Genomic DNA, 23531 nt, shown 5'->3' with positions numbered 1-23531 from the left:
GAATCAAATGGGTTTTCCTGACAATCAACAACGGTCATGGTCATCAATAGTTTCTTAATTCCAGATTTTTATTGAATTCAAGTTCCATCACATGCCAGGTGGGATTGGAATCCAGATCCCCAGAACATTATCAGAGCATCTGAATTAATAGTCTAATGATAATACCACTAGGCTATTGCCTCACCACTAAATGATGCTGGATCAGTTGTGTATTTTAAATCTCGGATTAATTTTTGTTAAGTAAAGGTTATAGGGTATACAGACCAAAGGCAGGTATCTGGAGTTAGACCACAAATCGGCTGTGATCTCACTGTATGGTGGAACACCACCATTATTATTCCCTCCAGACTAATTTCAAAACTCCGTGACCTTGGTCTTTGCTCTGCCCTCAGCAACAGGATCCTCAGATTTCTGACACATAGACTAATCAGTGAAGATATACAACTGCACCTTGTTCACAATAACACTCAACACTGGAGACCCCAAGGATGCGTCCTCAGCCCCCTAATGTTCTCCCTTTACTCATACAACTCTGGCATTCATTTGGAATTTGGCAACATCGACAAGTTCCCGGATGACACCGCCGTAGTGGGAGTTAGATCTAACAATGACAAGTCAAAACACAAGAGAAAGAGAGGGCTTGGCACATGGTGCAATGAAAACAACATTTTTCTGAATGTAAACAAATCTAAAAAACTGATCGTTGACTTCAGAGAGAAAGAAAGAAGGAGAACACGACCCCATCTCCATCAAAGGAGCTGAAGTTGTGGGGGTGGATAGTGTCAGGTTCCTCGGAGTGACGATAACTGACAACCTGTCCTGGACTTTCCACGCAAATGCGACAGTCAAAAAGGCACAACAATACCCCTTCTTCCTCAGATGGCTCAGGAAATTTGGCACATCCATCAAGATCCCCACCAACTTTTACAGATGGACCACTGAAAGCATACTATCTAGGTGCATAATGGCCTGGTATGGCAACTGCTCTGTCCAGGGCCTTAAGAAACTACAGAAGATGTTGTAGACAGCACAGACCATGGGGGAAGTCAATCTTCCATCCACCGACTCAGTTTACATAGCTTAATGCCATGGACAGGTAGCCAACATCAAAGACCCATCACACTCCAGTAATGATTGCCTATAATCTCTTCTATCAGGCAGAAGATACAGAAGCCTGAACACACACCAGAAGGTTCAGGAACCACTTCTTCCTGGCTGTTTTTAAGACTGACGAATAGACTTGTTAGCCTCAAGTAACGCTGATTTGCTAAAGCTGATCTCACCTAGCACACATCCTGTGTATCATAACCTGTATACCTCTGCCCAAGTCCTTTTGATCTGTACATCCTTGCTTATCCTGATCTGCCTGTAAACAATGCTTTTCACTGTACTTCAGTACAAGTGACAAAATCAACAGCTCAAGAGGCTGAATGGCCTATTCCTGTTCTCTATCATATACCACCCTGCTTTTTGTTCATAGGCCATACTGGATGAAAGGAATGCCTGAAAATGCATTCTTAAATCATCTTTCCCCATATAGAAATTGCTGCAGTGACAAAAAAACAAGACGGATCTTGTTGTTTGTCTTTTAACATACCTGCAGTCGCATGACAGAGGACTGTTAATGCCTTAATGCGTCAGCAACTCCATCAATTAGTTTTTCACAGGCTCAGGCAGGAGGCCAGGAAAATCCTTTATGGCAGACAGCTTTGAGAGTCCATCGTTGATCCAAAAACAAAAATCACCTGCCATTCCTGAATTATAAGTATTACACTTACAATGCCCACAAACTACTCACTGACATTATACCATTGCATATTTTCTGTATGAGTTTTATTCAATTAGAATTTTGAATCTATGAACACTTTCAGTTTTAATATTTAAGTGATTTACCACTCGCTAAGTGAAATTTTCTTCTTCCCTGGTCAGCCACCCAATCCATTTGATGCAATCCTTTGATGCTATGTTTTCTGGACAAAGTGATACAGTCAGCATCGAAACAAATTCAAATGGTCAAATGCAGATCAAAAAGGTAGATCAAATGGTCACCAGTCCCTTGAAAGGATACTACAAGTCTAAAGTCTTTCAGCTTTTGAACAATCATAACTGACTGAGAAGTGTCAACCTTCCGTTTTAACAAAAATACAAGAACAAATTACTGCAGATACTAGAAACTTAAGTAGAAACGGCAAGGGTAGAAAAATGCAAGTCCACAAGACCACAGCATGTAGAAGCAAAATTAGACCATTCGGATCATGAAGTGCGCTGCCATTTAAATAACTCCATTCTCCTGAAAGCATCTGTGGAGGCAGTTAATCTTTTGAGCCCAATTAGATAATACTTCAGAATTGAAGCAGCTTGGGAAAAATAACAAATTGCTGGAGAAACTCAGCAGGTCCAGCAGCATCTATGGAGAGAACACAGAGTTAATGTACCAATCTTCTGAATAGCAGAGGGGTGTAGGGGTAGTCAGGTAGCACAAAATGCAATACCAAAAAACATAACTGACTCAAACCATGGTTCTCTCTCCATAAATGCTGCCAAATCTGCTGAGTTTCTCCACCACTTTCTGTTTCACCAAAAACCAAGGTCAGGGTTAGCTTGGAAGGAAGAAGAGATTAAATGAAATTATGGTTATTGAGCAAAAGAGAAAGAATGGTAATGGTTGTAGCAAAGAAACAAAGCATTGGTCCAGAGTAAGTTTTAATGGTGGAATAAGAGATAAATCTGCTTAATAAAGGCAGACCTATGAAAACAAAACAGTCCGACACTGGCAGAAAAATACATACAAAAAGTGATTCGTTGTCTGAAGTTGTTGAGTGAATGTAAAGTCCAGCATGCTGTAAAGTTGATCAAGTGTGGCACTGGAAAAGTAGGATCAGAGGAGCAAAAGAATTGATGTTTCAGGACTGGGGTGGGGAAGGGGGTTGAGAGATAAATTGGGGAAGGTGGGGTGGGGGCAGGGCTATGGGAAAGATAGGCAATTGGTGAGCGAAGGTAGGTGGCGAGTGATAGGTTTGTGGGAAGGACAAGTCGGTCAGGTCAAGAGGGTGGATCTGGGATAGGGTGTGGGAGTGGCGATTTGGAAACTGGCGAATTTAATGTTCATGCCGTGTTGTAGATTCCAGAGGTGGAAGATGAGGTGTTCCTCCAGTTTGCAGGTGGCCAAGAATGGAAATCTGCTCAGGGAAGGGGGAGTTGTAAAATGCCTAACTGGAAGAAAAGGTGTTCCTTGAGCTTGTGTATACTGGACTGGAACAGCTGCAGCGTGAAGGTATGAGAGTATGGTGCTGAATTAAATTGCCCAGCAACTGGAAAGTCAGGGTCATGTTTATAGATTGACAAAACAGTTTTTGATGAAGGCGGCACTTTTCAATAAATGCGTAGAATGAGCAAGGAAATCACATTACAAATAAACCTAGCAACTAAGAAGCAGAAGAGAAATTAGCTACACAAATGTGTAAAACCTAGAATGCAATGAAACATCAATTTGTTTCACAGATGTATTATAAAACAAAACAAGCCACCAAAAGATCAGGAGAAACTAAAGTTTGATCAAACAAATTAAGTTTAAAGAGTGAAACGCAAACAGAAACTGTTGGAGAAACTTAGCAAGTCTGGCAGCATCTGCAGAGAGAAAATTCTGAAGTAAAGTCATTGGACCAGAAACATTAACTCTGCTTTCTCTCCAAAGTTGCTGCCTCGCCTAGGTTTCTCCAGCAATTCATTTCAGATTTCCAGCATCTGAAGTTCTTTGTTTTATTTTGGATTTAAATGAATACCTATCTTATGCTTTGGAATCCATAAGGAAAGTTTGTTTTTTTTTAAAAAAAAGAGACAGCCCAACAGAAAAATGAAACTGACCCGGTGAGGTCTTCCATTTTGGAAAATCAAGGTATAGGTTTCATGGTAGGATCTTAAGGAGCATAGACAGACCTTGGATTTCAGGTGCACAGTTCTCTGGCAGTGAAGGACATTTTTGACACAATGACCTTCAGTCAGGGCATGAATACAGAAGTTGCAAAGTTATGTTGCAGTTGTACAGGATGTTGGGGAGGTCACACTCGGACTATTGCATTCAGTTTTGGTCACCTTATTATAGAAAGGATGTTTTTAAACTGGGAAGAGTGCAGCAGAAATTTATAAAGATGTTGCCAGGACTCAACTGTCTAAGTTACAGGGAGAAGCTGGACAAGTTGGGGTTTTTTCTTCTTTAAAGTTGGTAAGACGCAAACGTCCCTTGACAAAACCACATTGACTACCCGATTAATCCACACCCAAGTGACAGCTTATCCTGTCTTAGAATTCATTCTAATTATTTGCCCAGACCAACAGTCCAATAATTATTTATTCTATAACCTCTCACCCTTTTTATACAATGGTCAACATTTTGAGATCTCCAATACTTTGGTAGTGCACCTATATCTAATGAGGATTGGAAATTGATCCTCATTAGATATAGGAGAAGTTATTTCCTCTTCGACTGCATTAACAGCCTGGGAAACAATCCAGCCCTGCTGATCTATCCACCTGTAAGGGTATCAGTCCCTCCAATACTTTTCTCATATCATGTTTATTATATCGAATATTACAGCACTCACTTCATTAACTAGAATGTCTGCGATGAGGCCAACTCTAACCATCCACAAAGAATCATGCAGTATAGATGAGGCTGGTCAGCCCATTGTCTCTTTACCGGCAAAGTCATAGTAAAGCCACAGTACTCCCACGTTCCAGCACTAGGCCCATACCCACTCCTATGACCTTGCTGGGCAGTGTATTCCAGATGGCAAAAGTGGGTATTGCAGATGCTGGAGATTAGAGTCAAGATTAGAGTGGTGCTGGAAAAGCACAGCAAGTCAGGCAGCATCTGAGGAGCAGGAAATTCAACGCTTCAGACAATAGCCCTTCATCAGGAAAGGCTTTTGCCCGAATCGTTAATTTTCCTGCTCCTCATTTGCTGCCTGACCTGCTGTGCTTTTCCAGCACCACTCTAATAGTGTATTTCAGATCACCACCATCCTTTGGGAGAAAAACCTTTTCCTCGATTCCCCTCCATGTTTCCTGTCTTTCACCTTAAAATTATGCCACCATGTTAGATATTTTCTAATCAATCTTGTCTAGTAGCAGATTTCCTAGGTTGGAGGTAGAGGCACTACCACTGTACCACAAGAACTCCATATCCCCGGTTATTGAGCCTTCAACTAAGTAGAATAGCTACTTTCTATTCCACCTGTCAATGCCCCTCAATCTTATACACCTCATTCCGGTTCCCCCTTTCAACCTCCTGTACTCCAAAGAAAACATCCAGCCTTTCAGAATCATAGTCATTGTCATACAGCATGGAAACAGGCCCTTTAGTCCAACCAGTCCACGCTGACCATAATCCCAAACTAAACTAGTCCCACCTGCCTGCACTCGGCCCATATCCCTCCAAACATTTCTTATTCATATACTTTTCTAACTACCTTTTAAACGTTCTAACTGTATCCATAACCATCCACTTCCTCTGGAAGATCATTCCACACAAATCACTGTGTTAAAAAAAGTGTCCCACATGTCTTTTCACAGCTGAAGTGCTCTGTCCCAGGCAACAACCTGGTGAACTACCTCTGCACCTGCTCCAGTACAATCACATCTTTTCTGCAGTGCAGAGACCAGAACTGCACATTGTACTCTAGCTGCAGCCAAAACAAAGTCTTTTATAGCTCTAATTTAGCCTCCTTGTTCTTATCATCTTTGCAATGACTAATAAAGGCAAGTGTCCTATATGCCTTAATTACCCTATTAATCTGAGCCCTCCCACTCTTAGGGATTTGTGGACAAGCACCTCGGGATTCTTATGTTCCTCTGAAATTCCTAGCATCCTCAAATTCATGGAGTACTCCCTTGCCTTGTTTCTTCTTCCAAAAGTGCATCAGCACATATTTAAAGATTTACAAGGATGTTAGAGACTGGAGGGTTTGAGTTATAAGGAGAGGGAGGATAGGCTGGTATTTATTTCTCCCTGGAGTGTAAGAGGCTAGGGGGATGACCTTGTAGAAGTTTATAAAAATCATGAGAAGCATAGATAAGGAGAATAGTCAAGGTCTTTTCCCAAGGGCAGGGGAATCCAAAACAAGAGGGTAAAGATTTAAGGTGAGGGGGGAAAGATTTAGAAGGGACAGAAGAGACAACTTTTTCGTACAGAAGGTGGCACACATATGGAAAGTGCTGCTAGAGGAAATGGTAGAGGTGGGTATAATTGCAACATTTAAAAAACATTTAGACAGGTACGTGAAAAGGGAAGGTTTAGGAAGGATATAGATCAAAGTCAGGCATACAGAAGTTCTTCTGTCAGGAAACCTGGACGAGTTGGACGAGTTGTTTCCATGCTATATGAATCTATAAATTTATATACCACTGATCTGCCCATCTGACCTGCTGAGTTTCTCCAGCAGTTTCTGCTTTCATTTCCCAAATTATAAGCTGCAACTCCACAGTGGGGTCACAAGATGAGAAAAAGCTGCAAGAGGAGAGGCAGATGTACGATACCCAGTTCCTACAACCCTGATGGGGCCCAGACCCTAAGCAAAATAACCATCCCAGGGAGAGAACTAAACACAAATTACGAGAGACGGACAGACGGAGAAAGGGTGAGGAATAGTTATTTCCTAACGTCTCTCCGAATGGGCTAGTTCTCATTTTCAGTTTATGCCTCCTTATTTTAGGTTCTCCCATCAGTGAAAGAACTTTTCTCACCATCTACACTAATTCCTTGCAAAATCCTAAAAGCTAATCAAGTCATCTTTTAATCTTCTATAATACAGGAATACAAGCCTAATTTGTATAACTTCTCAAAAAAAACAGCCTTTGGAGGTTTGGTGAAATTCTAGTATTTGTGTTGCACTCTTTTCAGGGTCAATGTGTCCCTCCAAGCTACAGAACACAGGAATACACGTAGTACTCAGATGTGAACTAACCACAATTTTGTGCAGCCATAACAAAAAAAAACTCTCCTCTTAATATTTGAACCCTCTAGCTATAAAGCTGAATATTCCATTAGTTTTACATTTTGTTTTGTACAGTCAAAGATAAGTTCATGAATAGCAAAGGATTGCCAAGCACAGGCAGACAGGACTCGGTTAGTTTTGCAACATGGTCAGCATGGACTGATTGGGGTGAAGGTTCTGTTTCCATGCTGTATGACTTTATGACTGAGATTTTAGTATTCAGCGCATTAAGACAGCAATGGCTACTGTGAATCCCCTCAAATTGGTTTCTGACAGCTGCAAAGCTCCTTTAAATCCTCATTTTTTCTGATGATGAATGTGGCCTAATGGACTGCTCAGATTAGATTGCTGCTGCTGTGGAAAAAAAAAGTATGTGTAACCCTAATCCTATTAGACCAATAAAGGATTACAGTAGAGTCCTATTACACTAATTATGAAGTTCCTATTACAGTCAGAATTTTAATACAGTATGAGTCCTATTGCTACACTAGGAATGAAGATACAATAGGAATTGGACTATTGGCAAAATTGTATCTACAACCAGCATCTAATTTCTTAAATCAACGTTCTATTACATGAATGTTGAGGATCAAATTACTTTTTCTACACTGTTCCAGTGTTTTAGGAATTAGTGGCCAATTGCTTCAACAATCAAATCACTGCAATTATCAGCATGCTAATACATCATAACCATAATTATTTCAATTATTAACCACCTTGTTGTATCAATATTATCAGGTTCATTTGTGACTCCCACTTACAGGAAGGCTGGGCTCCAATGTTGACATTATGGTGAGGTGGTGGCGTAGTGATAATTGTACTAGATTAGCAAACTTGAGCCCTGACCAATGTTCTCGGGAGAGGGGTCCAAACTCCATCATGTGAAATGCTTGATTTAGAATTCAATAAAACGTGGAATAGACAGTTTGTTGAATAGCAAAAACCCATTTCGTTCACTCACTATTGCCCTTACCTGGCCTGGCCTACATGTAACTCCAGACCTAAACAATGTGGCTGACTCAATTACCCCTCCAGGGGAGCTTAAATGCTGGGCTAGCCATGCCACGCACATCCCATGAACAAATATAAAAAAGTTATCCACAACTGACTCAGTTTCTCACCGAGTTCTCATCACTTCAACTGATGAGGAATAACTTGGATTAGCTTTCCTGAGATGCATTTTGTTTAGAGTACTACTTGGGGGGAGGGGGGATTATCTGATACTTGGAGAAATTAATCTCTTGTAAATTCAATTGGAATCAGTATATAAATAACAGATTTTTTTTTAAAAACTGCACTGAGATGAATTACCAGTTACTTTTTACAATGAGGGGATAACGTGGCCTGCACACAAGGAGAACTCTATGTTCTTTTTCAAATAGGATAATTAGATGTCTCAATTAGTAGCTGGCCCCTTAGGCTAACATTTCCTCAGTACTACAATCTTATATCAGCCAATATTATAGTCAGATCTCAACTTCAGTGTAGTTTGCAAATAACCACAACAAACTTCAACTGTTAGTGACATTTCCTCCCACTTAAATTATATAGGCAGCAAAATTACCCATAGTCTGATATCAGTGTTAAGAATGAATTCCGATAAATTTAAAGGGCAGAACTCTCCTCAATAATGATACAAAGACTCTTCAATATTAAGTGATCAATCAATAAAATGTGAATACCAGTTTTCTTCAAAATATCTTTGCTATCTTGAACCTTCAACTTCACCGATTCAAAGACATACAACTAAGGAATAAGAGGAATTAAAATCTAAATTTAAAAGATTTGCATACACATTTACAGCATTTGAGGCAATTGGGTTAATCACGCCTACGCCAGCCAAAGACCTGATCTCATATTCCAGATTTTAGCCCAAAGCCATGGAGACTATGATAACGTTAGTATAATATCCAAATAGTGTTTAAATGATACAAGAGTATCAGGCTTGAGCACCTCTTCAGGCAGCGAGGTTTAGATGTTCACCACCTTCAGCCAAGAAACATCTTGTACTGTGTCTCAGCTACTGAAGCAAAATATCCCACATCCCTTCTTAACCACTTTATCTCCTTAGTTTCAGGGATCTGTGGATATATCCCTCTGATTTTTAGTACTTTCCAGAGTCCTACTGTTAACAGTGCAACCTCTTGCTCTATGAACACCAGTCCCTCCTCACCGTGCCCCCCTCCCCCAAAAGTGGATTACCTCTGACTTTTCCAGGGTTAAAATTCCATTTGCTACTGCTCTGCCCTGCTGATCAGACCATTGGTAATCTGTTCACTATTTACCAAAGCAATTTTATTTTATCCACAAATTTCTTGATCATACTGTCTAGGTTTGACTTGAACCACAAACAGCAAGTGCCCTAGCATTGACCCCTGTGGAACACCACTGGAAACAAGCCTCTACTATCAACCTCTGCTTACTGCCCCTCACAAAATTTAGGATCCAATGTTCACTTTACTTTGAATCCCATGGACTCTCTTGACCAATCTGTCTTGAGGGACATTATTAAATGTTTTGCTACAGTCCATGTAGATCACATCAAATGCATTGCCTTCAACATGCCTGGATGAATCCGCAAAAGAGACTGAACAAATTTAATTGAACATTACCTCCCCTTAACAAATCCTTGCTGATTATCCCTGATTTTATCAGCATGTTGCCTGATTTGAATGGTATTTGTTATGAGGAGAGACTGGACAAACTTGGTTTGTTTTCACTTGAACGTTGAAGGATTAGGCACAACCTGATAGAAGTCTACAGAATTATGACTGTATCCATGGATAGAATGGATAGTAAGAGCCTCTTTCCCCCAGGATTAGAAATGTCAAATACTAGGGGATGTAGGTTAAGGAGAGAGGGGAAAGGTTTGAGAGAGATGAGAGGCAAAGTTTTTGTTTTAAAAACACAGGGTGTTAACTACTTACAATGCTCTGCAAGAGAAGGCAGTGGGGGTGGATGCAACAGCAAAATTTAAGAGCGATCTTGACAGACTTATGATTAGGCAGTGAATAGAAGAATATGAAGAGTGTTGAGGCAAAAGATTTTTAGATTAGAAAGGCTTCATATGTCAGTGCAATCTTGGTGGGTCAAATGGCCTGTTCGGTGCTGTACTGATCTTTGATTTCTCCCTCATTAATCAGCATTTCTTCAAGAGCAGACATACTCTGTCCCACAAAATTCAAAATGACTTCTCCACATAAAAATTATACTTACAGGTCTGGTTTATCACTTCCTTCCTTTTATGAGGACATTAGAACACTTCGGACACAGGTGAGATGATAAAAATTATTGCCAGTGCATCCAAAATCTTCTCCCTTTCCTCTTTCAACAGCCTGGGATACATTTTATCTGGGACTGCAAATTTATTCACTTTTTAGGCTGCTAAACTCACTCATACCTCCCCTCTCTCACCACGTTACATTTCTTCACCTCGATGCCCACATCCTTTCCTATTGTGAAGACCATTGCAAAGTAATAATGGAGAACTGTTTCCACACCTCTGGGTCCACACACTCATTACCTCAATAGTTCTTAATGGGCACCTCTTCTCTAATTGTTCTCTTGCTCTTTATATATTTAAAGACCTTTGGGGTTCCTCTATCCTACCCACTCATGCTTTCTCATGCACTCCCTTCTCTCTCTCTCTCTCTCTCTCTCTAAAATTTCCTTTTTAAGATTTCTCCTCTCACTCTTTACACATTTTCTACTGCTGCAGGGACCTTGCCAGTTTGAACCCTGTCAACCTGTCTGAAATTATTTTGCAATCCTAACCGTTATGCCCTTTGACATCCAGGTCTCTCCAGGCATGGTCCTATCCTTTGTCTTTACAAGAAAATTTCCCTGTACTCCCTCCATTTCCTCTTTGAATACCTCACTCTGCTCTGACAGTTTATCTCCAGGCAGCTGCTCCCAGTACACTTTAGCTAATCAAATTTGCCTTCTTAAAGCTAGTCTTTCCACAGTTTAGAACCTTTACCTGTGGTCAATCATTATCCTTTTTCAAGACTCAGGTTTAGCATAGTAAATACCAAAAAAACTGAAGATGCTGTAAATCAGAAAAACAACAGTTGCTGAAAAAGCACAGATGCTGCCAGACCTGCTGAGAAGAGAAATCAGGGTTAATGTTTCAGGTAAATAGGAAAATGTCAGTTTATAATTTATGGTGGAGGTAGGGGTAAGGAGTAAATGATAGGTGGGGATAGAGCCCAGAGGGAAGAACAATAGGAAAGACAAAGGATTGGATAACGATCTGGCTAGGAGAGTAAATGGAGACCATTAGTGGCTAACAATAGGTAGTGTGTAATGGCAGACTATGTGATAATGAGGCCTGGTGTGGGGCTTGGTCATAAGACATAGCATTTTCCTAGCTACCATTAGTTCTGAGGAAGGGTCACCAGACCCAAATGTTAACTGATTTCTCTTTATAGCTGCTGCCAGAAATTTAGGGTAGAATCATAGAATCCCTAGTGTAGAAACAGGCCATTTGGCCCAACAAGTTCATACCAACCCTCTGAAGAGTAACCCATTGGGACCTATTCCCCTATCCTATTACTCTGCATTTACCCCTGGCTAATGCACATCCCAGAACACTGTGGGCAATTTAGCATGGCCAATTCACCTAACCTGCACATCTTTGGATTGTGGGAGGAAACCCACGCAGACACGGGAAGAGTGTGCAAACTCAACATAGACCGTCGCCCATGGCTGGAATCAAACCCAGGTGTTTGGAGTGGTGAGGCAGTTATGCTAACTGCTGAGCCATTGTGTCACCCCTAGTAATGATTACTATTAGCAAAATGCTACCTAATTCCAAAACACGCCATCAGACTGGGGTCATTTTTAAGGTTTTGAGCTGCACCATGAACCTCAATTATCCAGCATTCAATTATCCGAATTTCTATTTACCTGAACAAGATCGCAAGGTTTGATTCTTGGCTAAACTGTGTTATCCATCATTCGATTATCCAAACAGTCGATTATCTGAACAAAATACTCCCTGCCCGAGGCATTCAGATAATCGAAGTTCCTCTGCACTGGTGAGAAAAGTTCTCCTGGATGCAATTTAAGAATTGTTGAATCTCCATCTTGCATAGTAGAATGATCCCAGTTAATATTTGGGTAGCTAAAATCCTTATTGCCTTATTATTCTTAACTTCCCCAAAATTTAAGAGAATTTGGCCACCTGTCTTGCTCACTCTGATGGTTTGGAGGTCTACAATAAGTTTGGCCTTAGTGTGTGTTTTACTTCTACCCATTTGGTCTCATTTTATGATCTTTTCAAAATAACTGCCCTCCTCATTGATATAATGGATTCCTTGATCAATATTGTGACACCCATCTCCTCTTCTATCTCTCTCCCACACCAGAATACAAAACCTCTGAATACAGAACTGCCAATCCTGCCATCTTTCAGCCAAGTCTCAGTCATAGGCAGGTGGGAGTATGACATCACAGCTCTATACCCTCAGCTCAGATTTGTTGTCCATTAGTTGATCAGAAAACTATTGGTATATTGCAGTCAAAAGTTTTCTGTAGCAATATCAGCAACCAGGATAACTGCTCAAACTCAGCTCCAATCATGGGGGGGGGGGGGGGGGGAGAGAGCAGGCAGTGGAGATCCTATGATCAGGAGACCCAGAGCAGCACGTGACAAATTCTGAGATTGCAACAGCAGCTTGTGCTTTTGAATTTGATGCTGCTGCTTCAATCATAACAATGCACTCAGTCTCCACTCTGATTGACAGCCAAGTTGCAATTATTTCAGTTCCACAAATTGAACTAGCCCAGAATGCCTGATCATATTTAAATTTCTGATAGCAATGCCAAAAATCCACCAAATAGCAGGTATATTTGAGACAAAGCTCATGCATTAGAAAGTCATTTCAAGAGAGATAAGTGCAAGGTAGGTGACAAACAGAGTGACATGTTGAATGTCATAGTTTTGACATTAATTGTGGAAACTTTAAGGTATTATTATATTTGAGTTATTTTTGTTCTTTCATAAGGTATGGGCAGTACTAGCATTAGTCAGACCAGAATTTGCTGTTCATCCTTAATTACCTTTGAGAAGGTGGTGGGAAGTAGGAGAAAGTGAGGTCTGCAGATGCTGGAGATCAAAGTTGAAACTTTATTGCTGGAACAGCACAGCAGGTCAGGCAGCATCCAGGGAACAGGAGATTCGACGTTTCGGGCACAGGCCCTTCTTCAGGAATGAGCAGAGAGTGTTCAGCAGGAGAAGATAAAAGGTAGGGAGGAGGGACTTGGAGGAGGGGAGTTGGAAATGTGATAGGTGGAAAGAGGTCAAGGTGAGGGTGATAGGTCGGAGTAGGGTGGAGGCGGAGAGGTCAAGAAGAAGACTGCAGGTCAGGAAGGCGGTGCCGGGCTGGAAGGATCCGGCTGAGACAAGGTGGGGGGAGGGGGGATGAAGAAACTGGTGAAGTCCAAGTTCATCCCCTGCGGTTGGAGGGTTCCCAGTCGGAAGATAAGACGCTCCTCCTCCGACCGTCGGGTTGTTGTGGTTTGGCGGTGGATGAGTCCAATGACCTGCATATCCTCGGTGGAGTGGGAGGGGGAGTTGAAATGCTGTGCCACAGGTTGGTTGGGTTGGTTCGTCCGGGTGGCCCAGAGGTGCTCCCTGAATCGCTCCGCAAGTAGGCGGCCTGTCTCCCCAATATAGAGGAGGCCACACCGGCTGCAGCGGATGCAGTAGATGATGTGGGTGGAGGTGCAGGTGAATCTGTGGCGGATATGGAAGTTTCCCTTGGGGCCTTGGAGAGAAGTGAGGGGGGAGGTGTGGGCGCAAGTGTTGCACCTCCTGCGGTTGCAAGGGAAGGTGCCGGGAGTGGTGGTTGGGTCGGTGGGGGGTGTGGATCTGACAAGGGAGTCGCGGAGGGAGTGGTCTCTACGGAAAGCTGATAGGGGAGGGGAGGGAAATATATCCTTGGTGCTGGGGTCTGTTTGGAGGTGGCGGAAGTGACGGCGGATGATGCGCTGTACATGGAGACGGCGGATGATGCGCTGTACATGGAGAAGTAGACTACCTGAACTGCTGCAGCACATTTGGTGTGGACACACCCACAATCCTTTAGGAAAGTAATTCCAGATGTTCAACCCAAAAACAAAGTATTGCAAAGTCAAACTTTTAAAAGAACCTCAGTTGCTGGAGTGCATCTTAGTACATCGTACATACTGCTGCTACTGTGCATCAGCAGTAGGTTCAGTGAATGTTAAAAGTGCTGGATAAGGTGTCAACCAAACAACATTGCACTGGATGGTATCAAGCTTCAAGTGGTGTTGGAACTATATTTTTCCAGCAGGTCAGGCAGCATCCAGGGAACAGGAGATTCGACGTTTCGGGCACAGGCCCTTCTTCAGGAATGAGCAGAGAGTGTTCAGCAGGAGAAGATAAAAGGTAGGGAGGAGGGACTTGGAGGAGGGGCGTTGGAAATGTGATAGGTGGAAAGAGGTCAAGGTGAGGGTGATAGGTCGGAGTAGGATGGAGGCGGAGAGGTCAAGAAGAAGACTGCAGGTCAGGAAGGCGGTGCCGGGCTGGAGGGATCCGGCTGAGACAAGGTGGGGGGAGGGGGGATGAAGAAACTGGTGAAGTCCAAGTTCATCCCCTGCGGTTGGAGGGTTCCCAGTCGGAAGATAAGACGCTCCTCCTCCGACCGTCGCGTTGTTGTGGTTTGGCGGTGGATGAGTCCATTGACCTGCATATCCTCGGTGGAGTGGGAGGGGGAGTTGAAATGCTGTGCTACAGGGTGGTTGGGTTGGTTCGTCCGGGTGGCCCAGAGGTGCTCTCTGAATCGCTCCGCAAGTAGGCGGCCTGTCTCCCCAATATAGAGGAGGCCACACCGGCTGCAGCGGATGCAGTAGATGATGTGGGTGGAGGTGCAGGTGAATCTGTGGCGGATATGGAAGTTTCCTTTGGGGCCTTGGAGAGAAGTGAGGGGGGAGGTGTGGGCGCAAGTCTTGCACCTCCTGCGGTTGCAAGGGAAGGTGCCGGGAGTGGAGGTTGGGTCGGTGGGGGGTGTGGATCTGACAAGGGAGTCGCGGAGGGAGTGGTCTCTACGGAAAGCTGATAGGGGAGGGGAGGGAAATATATCCTTGGTGCTGGGGTCTGTTTGGAGGTGGCGGAAGTGACGGCGGATGATGCGCTGTACATGGAGATTGGTGGGGTGGTAGGTGAGGACCAGTGGGGTTCTGTCCTGGTGGCGGTTGGAGGGGCGGGAAGTGGAGGAGATGCGGTGGAGGGCACCGTCGACCATGTCGGGGCACAGACCTTTACACCGCTGAGGCCAAACGCCAGCTCGCAGATACCTCCTCCTACCGTCCCCTTCACCATGACCCCACCCCCCACCACCAAACCATCATCTCCCAGACCATCCATAACCTCATCACCTCAGGGGACCTCCCATCCACCGCCTCCAACCTCATAGTCCCACAACCCCGCACCGCCCGTTTCTACCTCCTGCCCAAAATCCACAAACCTGACTGCCCCGGACGACCCATCGTCTCAGCCTGCTCCTGCCCAACCGAACTCATCTCGGCATACCTCGACACGGTCCTGTCCCCATTAGTCCAAGAACTCCCCACCTACGTTCGTGACACCACCCACGCCCTCCACCTCCTCCAGGATTTCCGCTTCCCCGGTCCCCAACGCCTCATCTTCACCATGGACATCCAGTCCCTGTACACCTCCATCCCCCATCACGAAGGACTCAAAGCACTCCGCTTCTTCCTTTCCCGCCGTACCACCCAGTACCCTTCCACCGACACCCTCCTTCGACTGACCGAACTGGTCCTCACCCTGAACAACTTTTCTTTCCAATCCTCCCACTTTCTCCAAACAAAAGGAGTAGCTATGGGCACCCGCATGGGCCCCAGCTATGCCTGCCTCCTCGTAGGGTATGTGGAACAATCCATCTTCCGCAACTACACTCGCCCCACCCCCCATCTTTTCCTTCGCTACATTGATGACTGTACCGGCGCTACCTCGTGCTCCCACGAGGAGGTTGAACAGTTCATCCACTACACTAACACCTTCCACCCCGACCTCAAATTCACCTGGACAGTCTCGGACTCCTCCCTCCCCTTCCTAGACCTTTCTGTTTCTATCTCAGGCGACCGAATCAACACGGACATCTACTACAAACCAACAGACTCCCACAGCTACCTGGACTACACCTCCTCCCATCCTGCCCCCTGTAAAAACGCCATCCCATTCTCCCAATTCCTTCGTCTCCGCCGCATCTGCTCCCAGGAGGACCAGTTCAAAATACGTACAACACAGATGGCCTCCTTCTTCAAGGACCGCAATTTCCCCCCCGACGTGGTCGACGGTGCCCTCCACCGCATCTCCTCCACTTCCCGCTCCTCCGCCCTTGAGCCCCGCCCTTCCAACCGCCACCAGGACAGAACCCCACTGGTCCTCACCTACCACCCCACCAATCTCCATGTACAGCGCATCATCCGCCGTCACTTCCGCCACCTCCAAACAGACCCCAGCACCAAGGATATATTTCCCTCCCCTCCCCTATCAGCTTTCCGTAGAGACCACTCCCTCCGCGACTCCCTTGTCAGATCCACACCCCCCACCGACCCAACCTCCACTCCTGGCACCTTCCCTTGCAACCGCAGGAAGTGCAACACTTGCGCCCACACCTCCCCCCTCACATCTCTCCAAGGCCCCAAAGGAAACTTCCATATCCGCCACAGATTCACCTGCACCTCCACCCACATCTACTGCATCCGCTGCAGCCGGTGTGGCCTCCTCTATATTGGGGAGACAGGCCGCCTACTTGCGGAGCGATTCAGAGAGCACCTCTGGGCCACCCGGACGAACCAACCCAACCAACCTGTAGCACAGCATTTCAACTCCCCCTCCCACTCCACCGAGGATATGCAGGTCATTGGACTCATCCACCGCCAAACCACAACAACGCGACGGTCGGAGGAGGAGCGTCTTATCTTCCGACTGGGAACCCTCCAACCGCAGGGGATGAACTTGGACTTCACCAGTTTCTTCATCCCCCCTCCCCCCACCTTGTCTCAGCCGGATCCCTCCAGCCCGGCACCGCCTTCCTGACCTGCAATCTTCTTCTTGACCTCTCCGCCTCCATCCTACTCCGACCTATCACCCTCACCTTGACCTCTTTCCACCTATCACATTTCCAACGCCCCTCCTCCAAGTCCCTCCTCCCTACCTTTTATCTTCTCCTGCTGAACACTCTCTGCTCATTCCTGAAGAAGGGCCTGTGCCCGAAACGTCGAATCTCCTGTTCCCTGGATGCTGCCTGACCTGCTGTGCTGTTCCAGCAATAAAGTTTCAACTTTGATCTCCAGCATCTGCAGACCTCACTTTCTCCACTATATTTTTCCAGGCAAGTGAAGAATATTGTCTAACTCATGATGTGCCCTGTAGATGTTAAGCAAGCTTTAAGGACTGAAGTTGAGAGTAACTTTCCACAGAACTCCAAGCCTCTGACCTGCTTTTGTAGTCTATTTATGTGCCTGAAGTAGTTTAATCCTTGATCAATGGTAACCCTCAGAATATTAATATATTGGGGTGGGAGAGAAGAGAGGTGGGGTTTTCAATGATAATACTGTCATATTTAAGTAAAGATTACAAATCTGTTTTGTATCTGGGAAGAAAATTGTATAATATATTAGAGTCACAGAGATGTACAGTATGGAAACAGACCCTTCGGTCCAACCCGTCCATGCCAACCAGATATCCCAACCCAATCTAGTCCCACCTGCCAGCACCTGGCCCATATCCCTCCAAACCCTTCCTATTCATATACCCATCCAAATGCCTCTTAAATGTTGCAATTGTACCATCCTCCACCACATCCTCTGGCAGTTCATTCTATACACGCACCACCCTCTGCGTGAAAATGTTGCCCCTTAGGTCTCTTTTATATCTTTCCCCTCTCACCCTAAACCTATGCCCTCTAGTTCTGGACTCTCCAACCCCAGGGAAAAGACTTTGCCTATTTATCCTATTCATGCCCCTCATAATTTTGTAAACCTCTATAAGGTCACCCCTCAGCCTCTGATGCTCCAGGGAAAATAGCCCCAACCTGTTCAGCCTCTCCCTGTAGCTCAGATCCTCCAACCCTGGCAACATCCTAGTCAATCTTTTCTGAACCCTGTCAAGTTTCACAACATCTTTCCAATAGGAAGGAGACCAGAATTGCATGCAATATTCCAACAGTGGCCTAACCAATGTCCTGCACAGCCGCAACGTGACCTCCCAACTCCTGTACTCAATACTCTGACCAATAAAAGAAAGCATACCAAACGCCTTCTTCACTATCCTATCTACCTGTGACTCCACTTTCAAGGAGCTATGAACCTGCACTCCAAGGTCTCTTTGTTCAGCAACACTCCCTAGGACCTTACCATTAAGTGTATAAGTCCTGCTAAAATTTGCTTTCCCAAAATGCAGCACCTCACATTTATCTGAATTAAACTCCATCTGCCACTTCTCAGCCCATTGGCCCATCTGGTCAAGAGCCTGTTGTAATCTGAGGTAACCCTCATCGCTGTCCACTACACCTCCAATTTTCTGCAAACTTACTAACTGTACCTCTTATGCTTGCATCCAAATCATTTATGTAAATGACAAAAAGTAGAGGGCCCAGCACTGATCCTTGTAGCACTCCACTGGTCACAGGCCTCCAGTCTGAAAAACAACCCTCCACCACCACCCTCTGTCTTCTACCTTTGAGCCAGTTCTGCATCCAAATGGCTAGTTCTCCCTGTATTCCACAAAATCTAACTTTGCCATTAAGTAAAATTGTCCATGTTAGTACATTGCTGTTAAATAAAAGCCCTGGCCCACTATGAATGGCTACATCATTTTTTTTAAAGTGATCTTGAAAGTCAATGTAAATACAAGGTCACAGCATTTATTTTGGCAAATGACATAACTAAATTAAAAACAGAAGTGTGTTTTCTAGAGGTGAAAAATACAGCTTTTATATGCACAAATGGTTCAGCCAACTATATTCGATGTCTACATTCTTTTCAAATATTGTATAGATTTTAAAATCATTGATCTTTTTGTACATTAAGCTTCAGCGCATAGCAGGACTGTACAAAAACAACAGTAAACAGTTAACTTTGTACCAGTGTCAGCATTATGTACATTCAATCCTTGATAAGGCAAACAAAGTCCTCCCTAAAACATTCAATGCTATCAGAAATGTCTCTTTTTGTTACTAACTAGCTCCAGAAATGATAAATCTCTCCAAATTCTCATAGTTCAGTAAAGAGGTATGAGGTATGAAGTATAAAATAAATTTGGCATTTGTTCTCCTCACTCTAGTAACCCACCTGCATTACAACAAATCTTCTGTAGAAAAATGATTGAAACACCTGACTCTGGAGGGGAGTCAGACCTCAAAAAAGCAGAACTGGTAAAAATGGCCAAACCACCACTTTCATGACTCAATGGAGGAGGATAGCAAGAACATGTTGCAGAGTAAAAACGTTTCCAAGTCAAAAACGTTTGCACATCAGCGTGAATATCAACAGCAGGAATTCAAATCCACACAAGCTCTCAGATTGACTATGCCCAGACAAAGCTGCATTTCGCTTAAGGTAGAAATAATGGCAATTTCTACACAGTGACCATCAGCAATAACCTGAGAAAGATGACAATCATTCTGGAGAACACCATCTGGTTCCCCTCAGTTTCAATTCAAGCCAACATATACTTCAAAAATATTCAATGATACTAATGCAAGGTATTTGGCCCACCATGTGTGGGGCAGCTCTTGAAAGAATTACTGAGTTAGTAGTTTTGTTTTTTAAAAACAATGTCCCTCATTGTCCAAATGTTTCCTTCCCAAACATTTATCTAATTCCCATGTGAAAGTTATTAATTATTTCCAATATATTTTCAAAGTGATCATAATTTGCAACATAAATTGTCACTGCATGTAACATGTCTCTTTCAGCAATCTCTTAATAACTGTTTTTTGATTATTGACCCTTCTGCCACAAACAACTACTTCTATTTACCTAGTTTATCAAGATATCTTGCACTTCGATCAAATCCCTGCTTAGCTGCATCTAATATCAGGAAAGTGGCCATTTCTCCAGTATCACTATTCAACTGAAGATTTTCATTTAGTACCATTTTAGTATACTTCCTCTACAAACCTTTAATATCCTTCTTAAATTTCAGTGCCTCAGGTGAGCATTAATACTTCAGCTACTGCCAACTCAACATTTAATAAAAATGATTAGCATCACTACCTTTCTTCAGTGCTCCAGGCACCTGATAAAAAGCTGAGGACCCTGTGTGCCTTTTTAAAATGACTTCTTAACTTATCCTGCACATTTAATGGATATGAGTACCTATACACTGAGTTAAAAATCACACAACACCAGGTTTAGTCCAACAGGTTTATTTGGACTATAACCTGGTGTTAAGATTTTTTAAACTTTGTCCACTCCAGTCCAACACTGACATCTCCAAATCATGACTACCTATAGACTGAGGTCTAGAACTCCTAAAACCCTTTTAAACCTGTACCTTTTAGTATTTAGGAAATTGCATTTCCTCATTATTTGTACCAAAACAAATCACTTTAAACTTTTTTTAAAAAGTTTAAATTTTGCATGCAAGAAGAAATACTCTACATAATGCTGACAACAGTGCAATCTTTAAACAAAAGTCTCATTTAGCAATGACTATGCTATACTCAGAAGCTCTGTTCTTAAGATATTCCTAATCTTGCTTTACCTCAAGTTACAATATGAACAGATATATTGCTGTTTTATTTGTGCAACATGGTCCTCCAGTCATTCTTACACCTCAGACTACCCAAGTACAAATCTCATTTCTATTCCTGTCACATCCAGGTTGAAGGAGGATGAATTAATTGCTCTTTGCTGCTGCAGAGCTGTTCAAGATATGCTGACTGTGGGATCAGATGGTTTAAATTTCACCTGGATCCATTCCATTGCCATCACCAGTCATCCATTTCTCTGCACCTCCATCCAAATCAAGAGTGAAATGACAGACAGAGACAGACAGACCAGACGTTTGTTCTGTGAAACAAGTCATTTACACTATTAGAATCTGGAATCCCTATAGTGTGGATGCAGGCCATTTGGCCCATCAAATCCACACTAATCCTCCAAAGATGATTCCTTCATGAGGACTGATTTGCATTAAAATAGTTATGCCTGAAGTATAACTTATTTTAGAGTTTCAACAATGTATTTATCAACAGCAAGAAAGTATACATAAGACAGACACAAACTGCATGATCTGAAGGAATTGAATAATTACTAATCCATCTACTGATGTCTGAGAAGGACAAAGGCATCTTTAATTACAAAGTCAGGCTCACGAAATTCTAGACGACGACTTAATTGTTGTTAATCACAATAGCAGTTACTAGGACGTGACCAGTAATCAAGATATTGGTGAAACCTAGTTCCTGGGTGACAATCATTCCACTGAAATTTGACATCACTTGAACTTGAAGAAAGCCGCATCTATTACTCACAGAGAACAGCCACAGCCCTAGACTCAAACAGCAGACAATCCTCCCGGTTTCGGGTTTCTACTATCACACTGTAAGGACTGGGTGGTGGATCCAGTTTGTGATAAATACGATATCCTTTGCTGAATGCCATCTTCTTTAATGCCCTGTCGAAGGAGATAAGAGACAGCTCATTTATCGGATCTGACTGACAGTGACACACGCACACTGCCACCCCACATCTCAGCTACGGCCAAGTCTTCATCGGTTTAAGCAGCCATGAAACATACTGGCGTTCTGAGCTTTTGATTTTTTAGGCAAAAAGAAAACTGATTTTGAAACCGGTCACGTCTTCTCCCCTCCCTCCATTAAATCGTGGCACATTAAATATTAACAGATTTGTTTTAAGCACAGTCAATAATCCTGAAGCAGGGTGACAAATCAGGGTTGTCAATGTGATTAGTAAAAATGCATTTCGTCGGGGTAACTGTCAGCAGACAAAATCCAACAAAACAAGTCCTAGGGGAGTGGGTTGGGCGGCTGAAAGAGCCTCCCGTGGTTGCTCTTGCGGTCTTCAGCCTGTCAGGTTGAGGAAGAGGGACAGACCGACAGGGCACAGCGGATAATTTCCGGCAGTGAGGAGCTCCAGCCTCTGGGGAGGGCTCTTCTCCCCTCTCTTTCCTTATTTCGCTGGCTGCTTCTCGCGTTTGAACGGTCCACTATCGAAACACAAACCTGCGACTGACCGGTAGTTCGGCCCTTCCCTCAGTTCCTCTCCCGGCGGCTAGCGAGATTGAAGCAGCGGCTCCCGACCGTCCGCTCCTTCTCCGCCACCTGACGCCACTTCCTTGGAAACCGATCCAGCTGTCAATCACCGCGAGGGTCCCGCCTACCCCCTTTGTGACGTCACCTCCGGTACCGGGGCTCAGCATCAGCTGGTGGCTCAGTGTTGCAAACCAGGTACATGAAGTATCCCTCAGCCGGGAAACTGACACTGAGGAGGGAACTCCAGCTAGCGTGCTGCTTCACATCTTATTATTCAGATATTATTATTCCTGTTATTTGTCCCTGCGTGCTACCAAAGGGCATCCTTGTGTTTTCAAAGCCAATTTCAAAATCGGATTTGGAGATGCAGGTGTTGGACTGGGGTGTGCAAAGTTAAAAGTCACACAACACCAGGTTATAGTCCAACAGGTTTAGTTGGAAGCACTAGCTTTAGGAGCGCCGCTCCTTCATCAGGTGGTTGTCAAAATCAAAATACTGGTAATACCCCCGCAGCAGAGGTAAAAAACAGAGCTAACGTTTTAGGTTGTTGACCTTTTATTAGAATTCATTTGAACCTTAGACGAGGAGCAGACTAGACCATTCGGCCATCGAGTCTGCTCGGCCGTTCAGCAGGATCATGGTTGATTTGATAATCCTCAACTTCATACGTTGCTCATGACCAAACCGTCAAAACAATTACAGAAGCCCACCCAACTATTACATTTGGGCGGTATAAGACTTGCCACAGTTGACGGGTGTTCATGTTATTAATCTAGGACTCTTGTCTGGTATTGTCTCTTGGCATCCCTGACGGCTTTGTGAAGATCATACCTAAAATTCCTATATAGGTCAAGGTCGCCTGACCTGAACGCTTCTGACCCAGACTTGAGTAGGGAGTGAGGTACTCGAAGCTCCTCGATGCTGCCTGAATTGCTGTGCTCTTCCAGCACCACTGATCCAGATTCAGTAGGGAGTGGATCTTCCAGTCCCTCCATGGTTTCCAGTTGGGGGACACTCAGATTAACTTATGTGGCACAGAGCACTCTGCATACTTGCTAACACAGAGATATACAGCACAGAAATAGACCCTTTAGTCCATATTGTCCATGCTGACCAAATGTCCTAAGTATCTTGTCCCATTTGCCAACATTTGGCCTATATCTCTCTAAATCTTTTCTAATATACCCATCCAGATGCCTTTTAAATATTGTAATTGTACGAGCCTCCACCACTTCTTCTGGCAGCTCATTCCATACACGCGCTA

At 43.9% G+C, this 23531-nt stretch overlaps 1 protein-coding gene across 14 annotated transcripts in view; it reads right to left on the bottom strand.

Moving 5' to 3' along the window:
- synj1 (synaptojanin 1) overlaps positions 1-22378 on the bottom strand; it is a 101134-nt gene extending 78756 nt beyond the window's left edge. For 11 of the 14 annotated variants that reach the window (XM_087992589.1, XM_087992595.1, XM_087992598.1 and 8 more), the window contains exons 1-2: positions 22238-22377; positions 21527-21669 (exon numbers count right to left, since the gene is read on the bottom strand). In XM_087992589.1, coding sequence (XP_087848715.1) covers positions 21527-21656 — 130 coding nt within the window. In that variant the 5' untranslated portion in view covers positions 21657-21669; positions 22238-22377. Of the gene's footprint in view, positions 1-21526; positions 21670-22237 lie in introns of all 14 variants that reach the window. The other 3 variants (XM_087992599.1, XM_087992600.1, XM_087992601.1) reach the window with 1 other exon arrangement.
- Positions 22379-23531: the final 1153 nt, after the last annotated feature.

The sequence above is a fragment of the Chiloscyllium plagiosum genome, unplaced genomic scaffold, assembly GCF_037043375.1.
Source record: "Chiloscyllium plagiosum isolate Xiang-an unplaced genomic scaffold, Cpla_swu_hap1 HiC_scaffold_12, whole genome shotgun sequence".
NCBI lineage: Eukaryota > Metazoa > Chordata > Chondrichthyes > Orectolobiformes > Hemiscylliidae > Chiloscyllium > Chiloscyllium plagiosum.
This window is presented reverse-complemented; position numbering and strand designations above follow the sequence as displayed.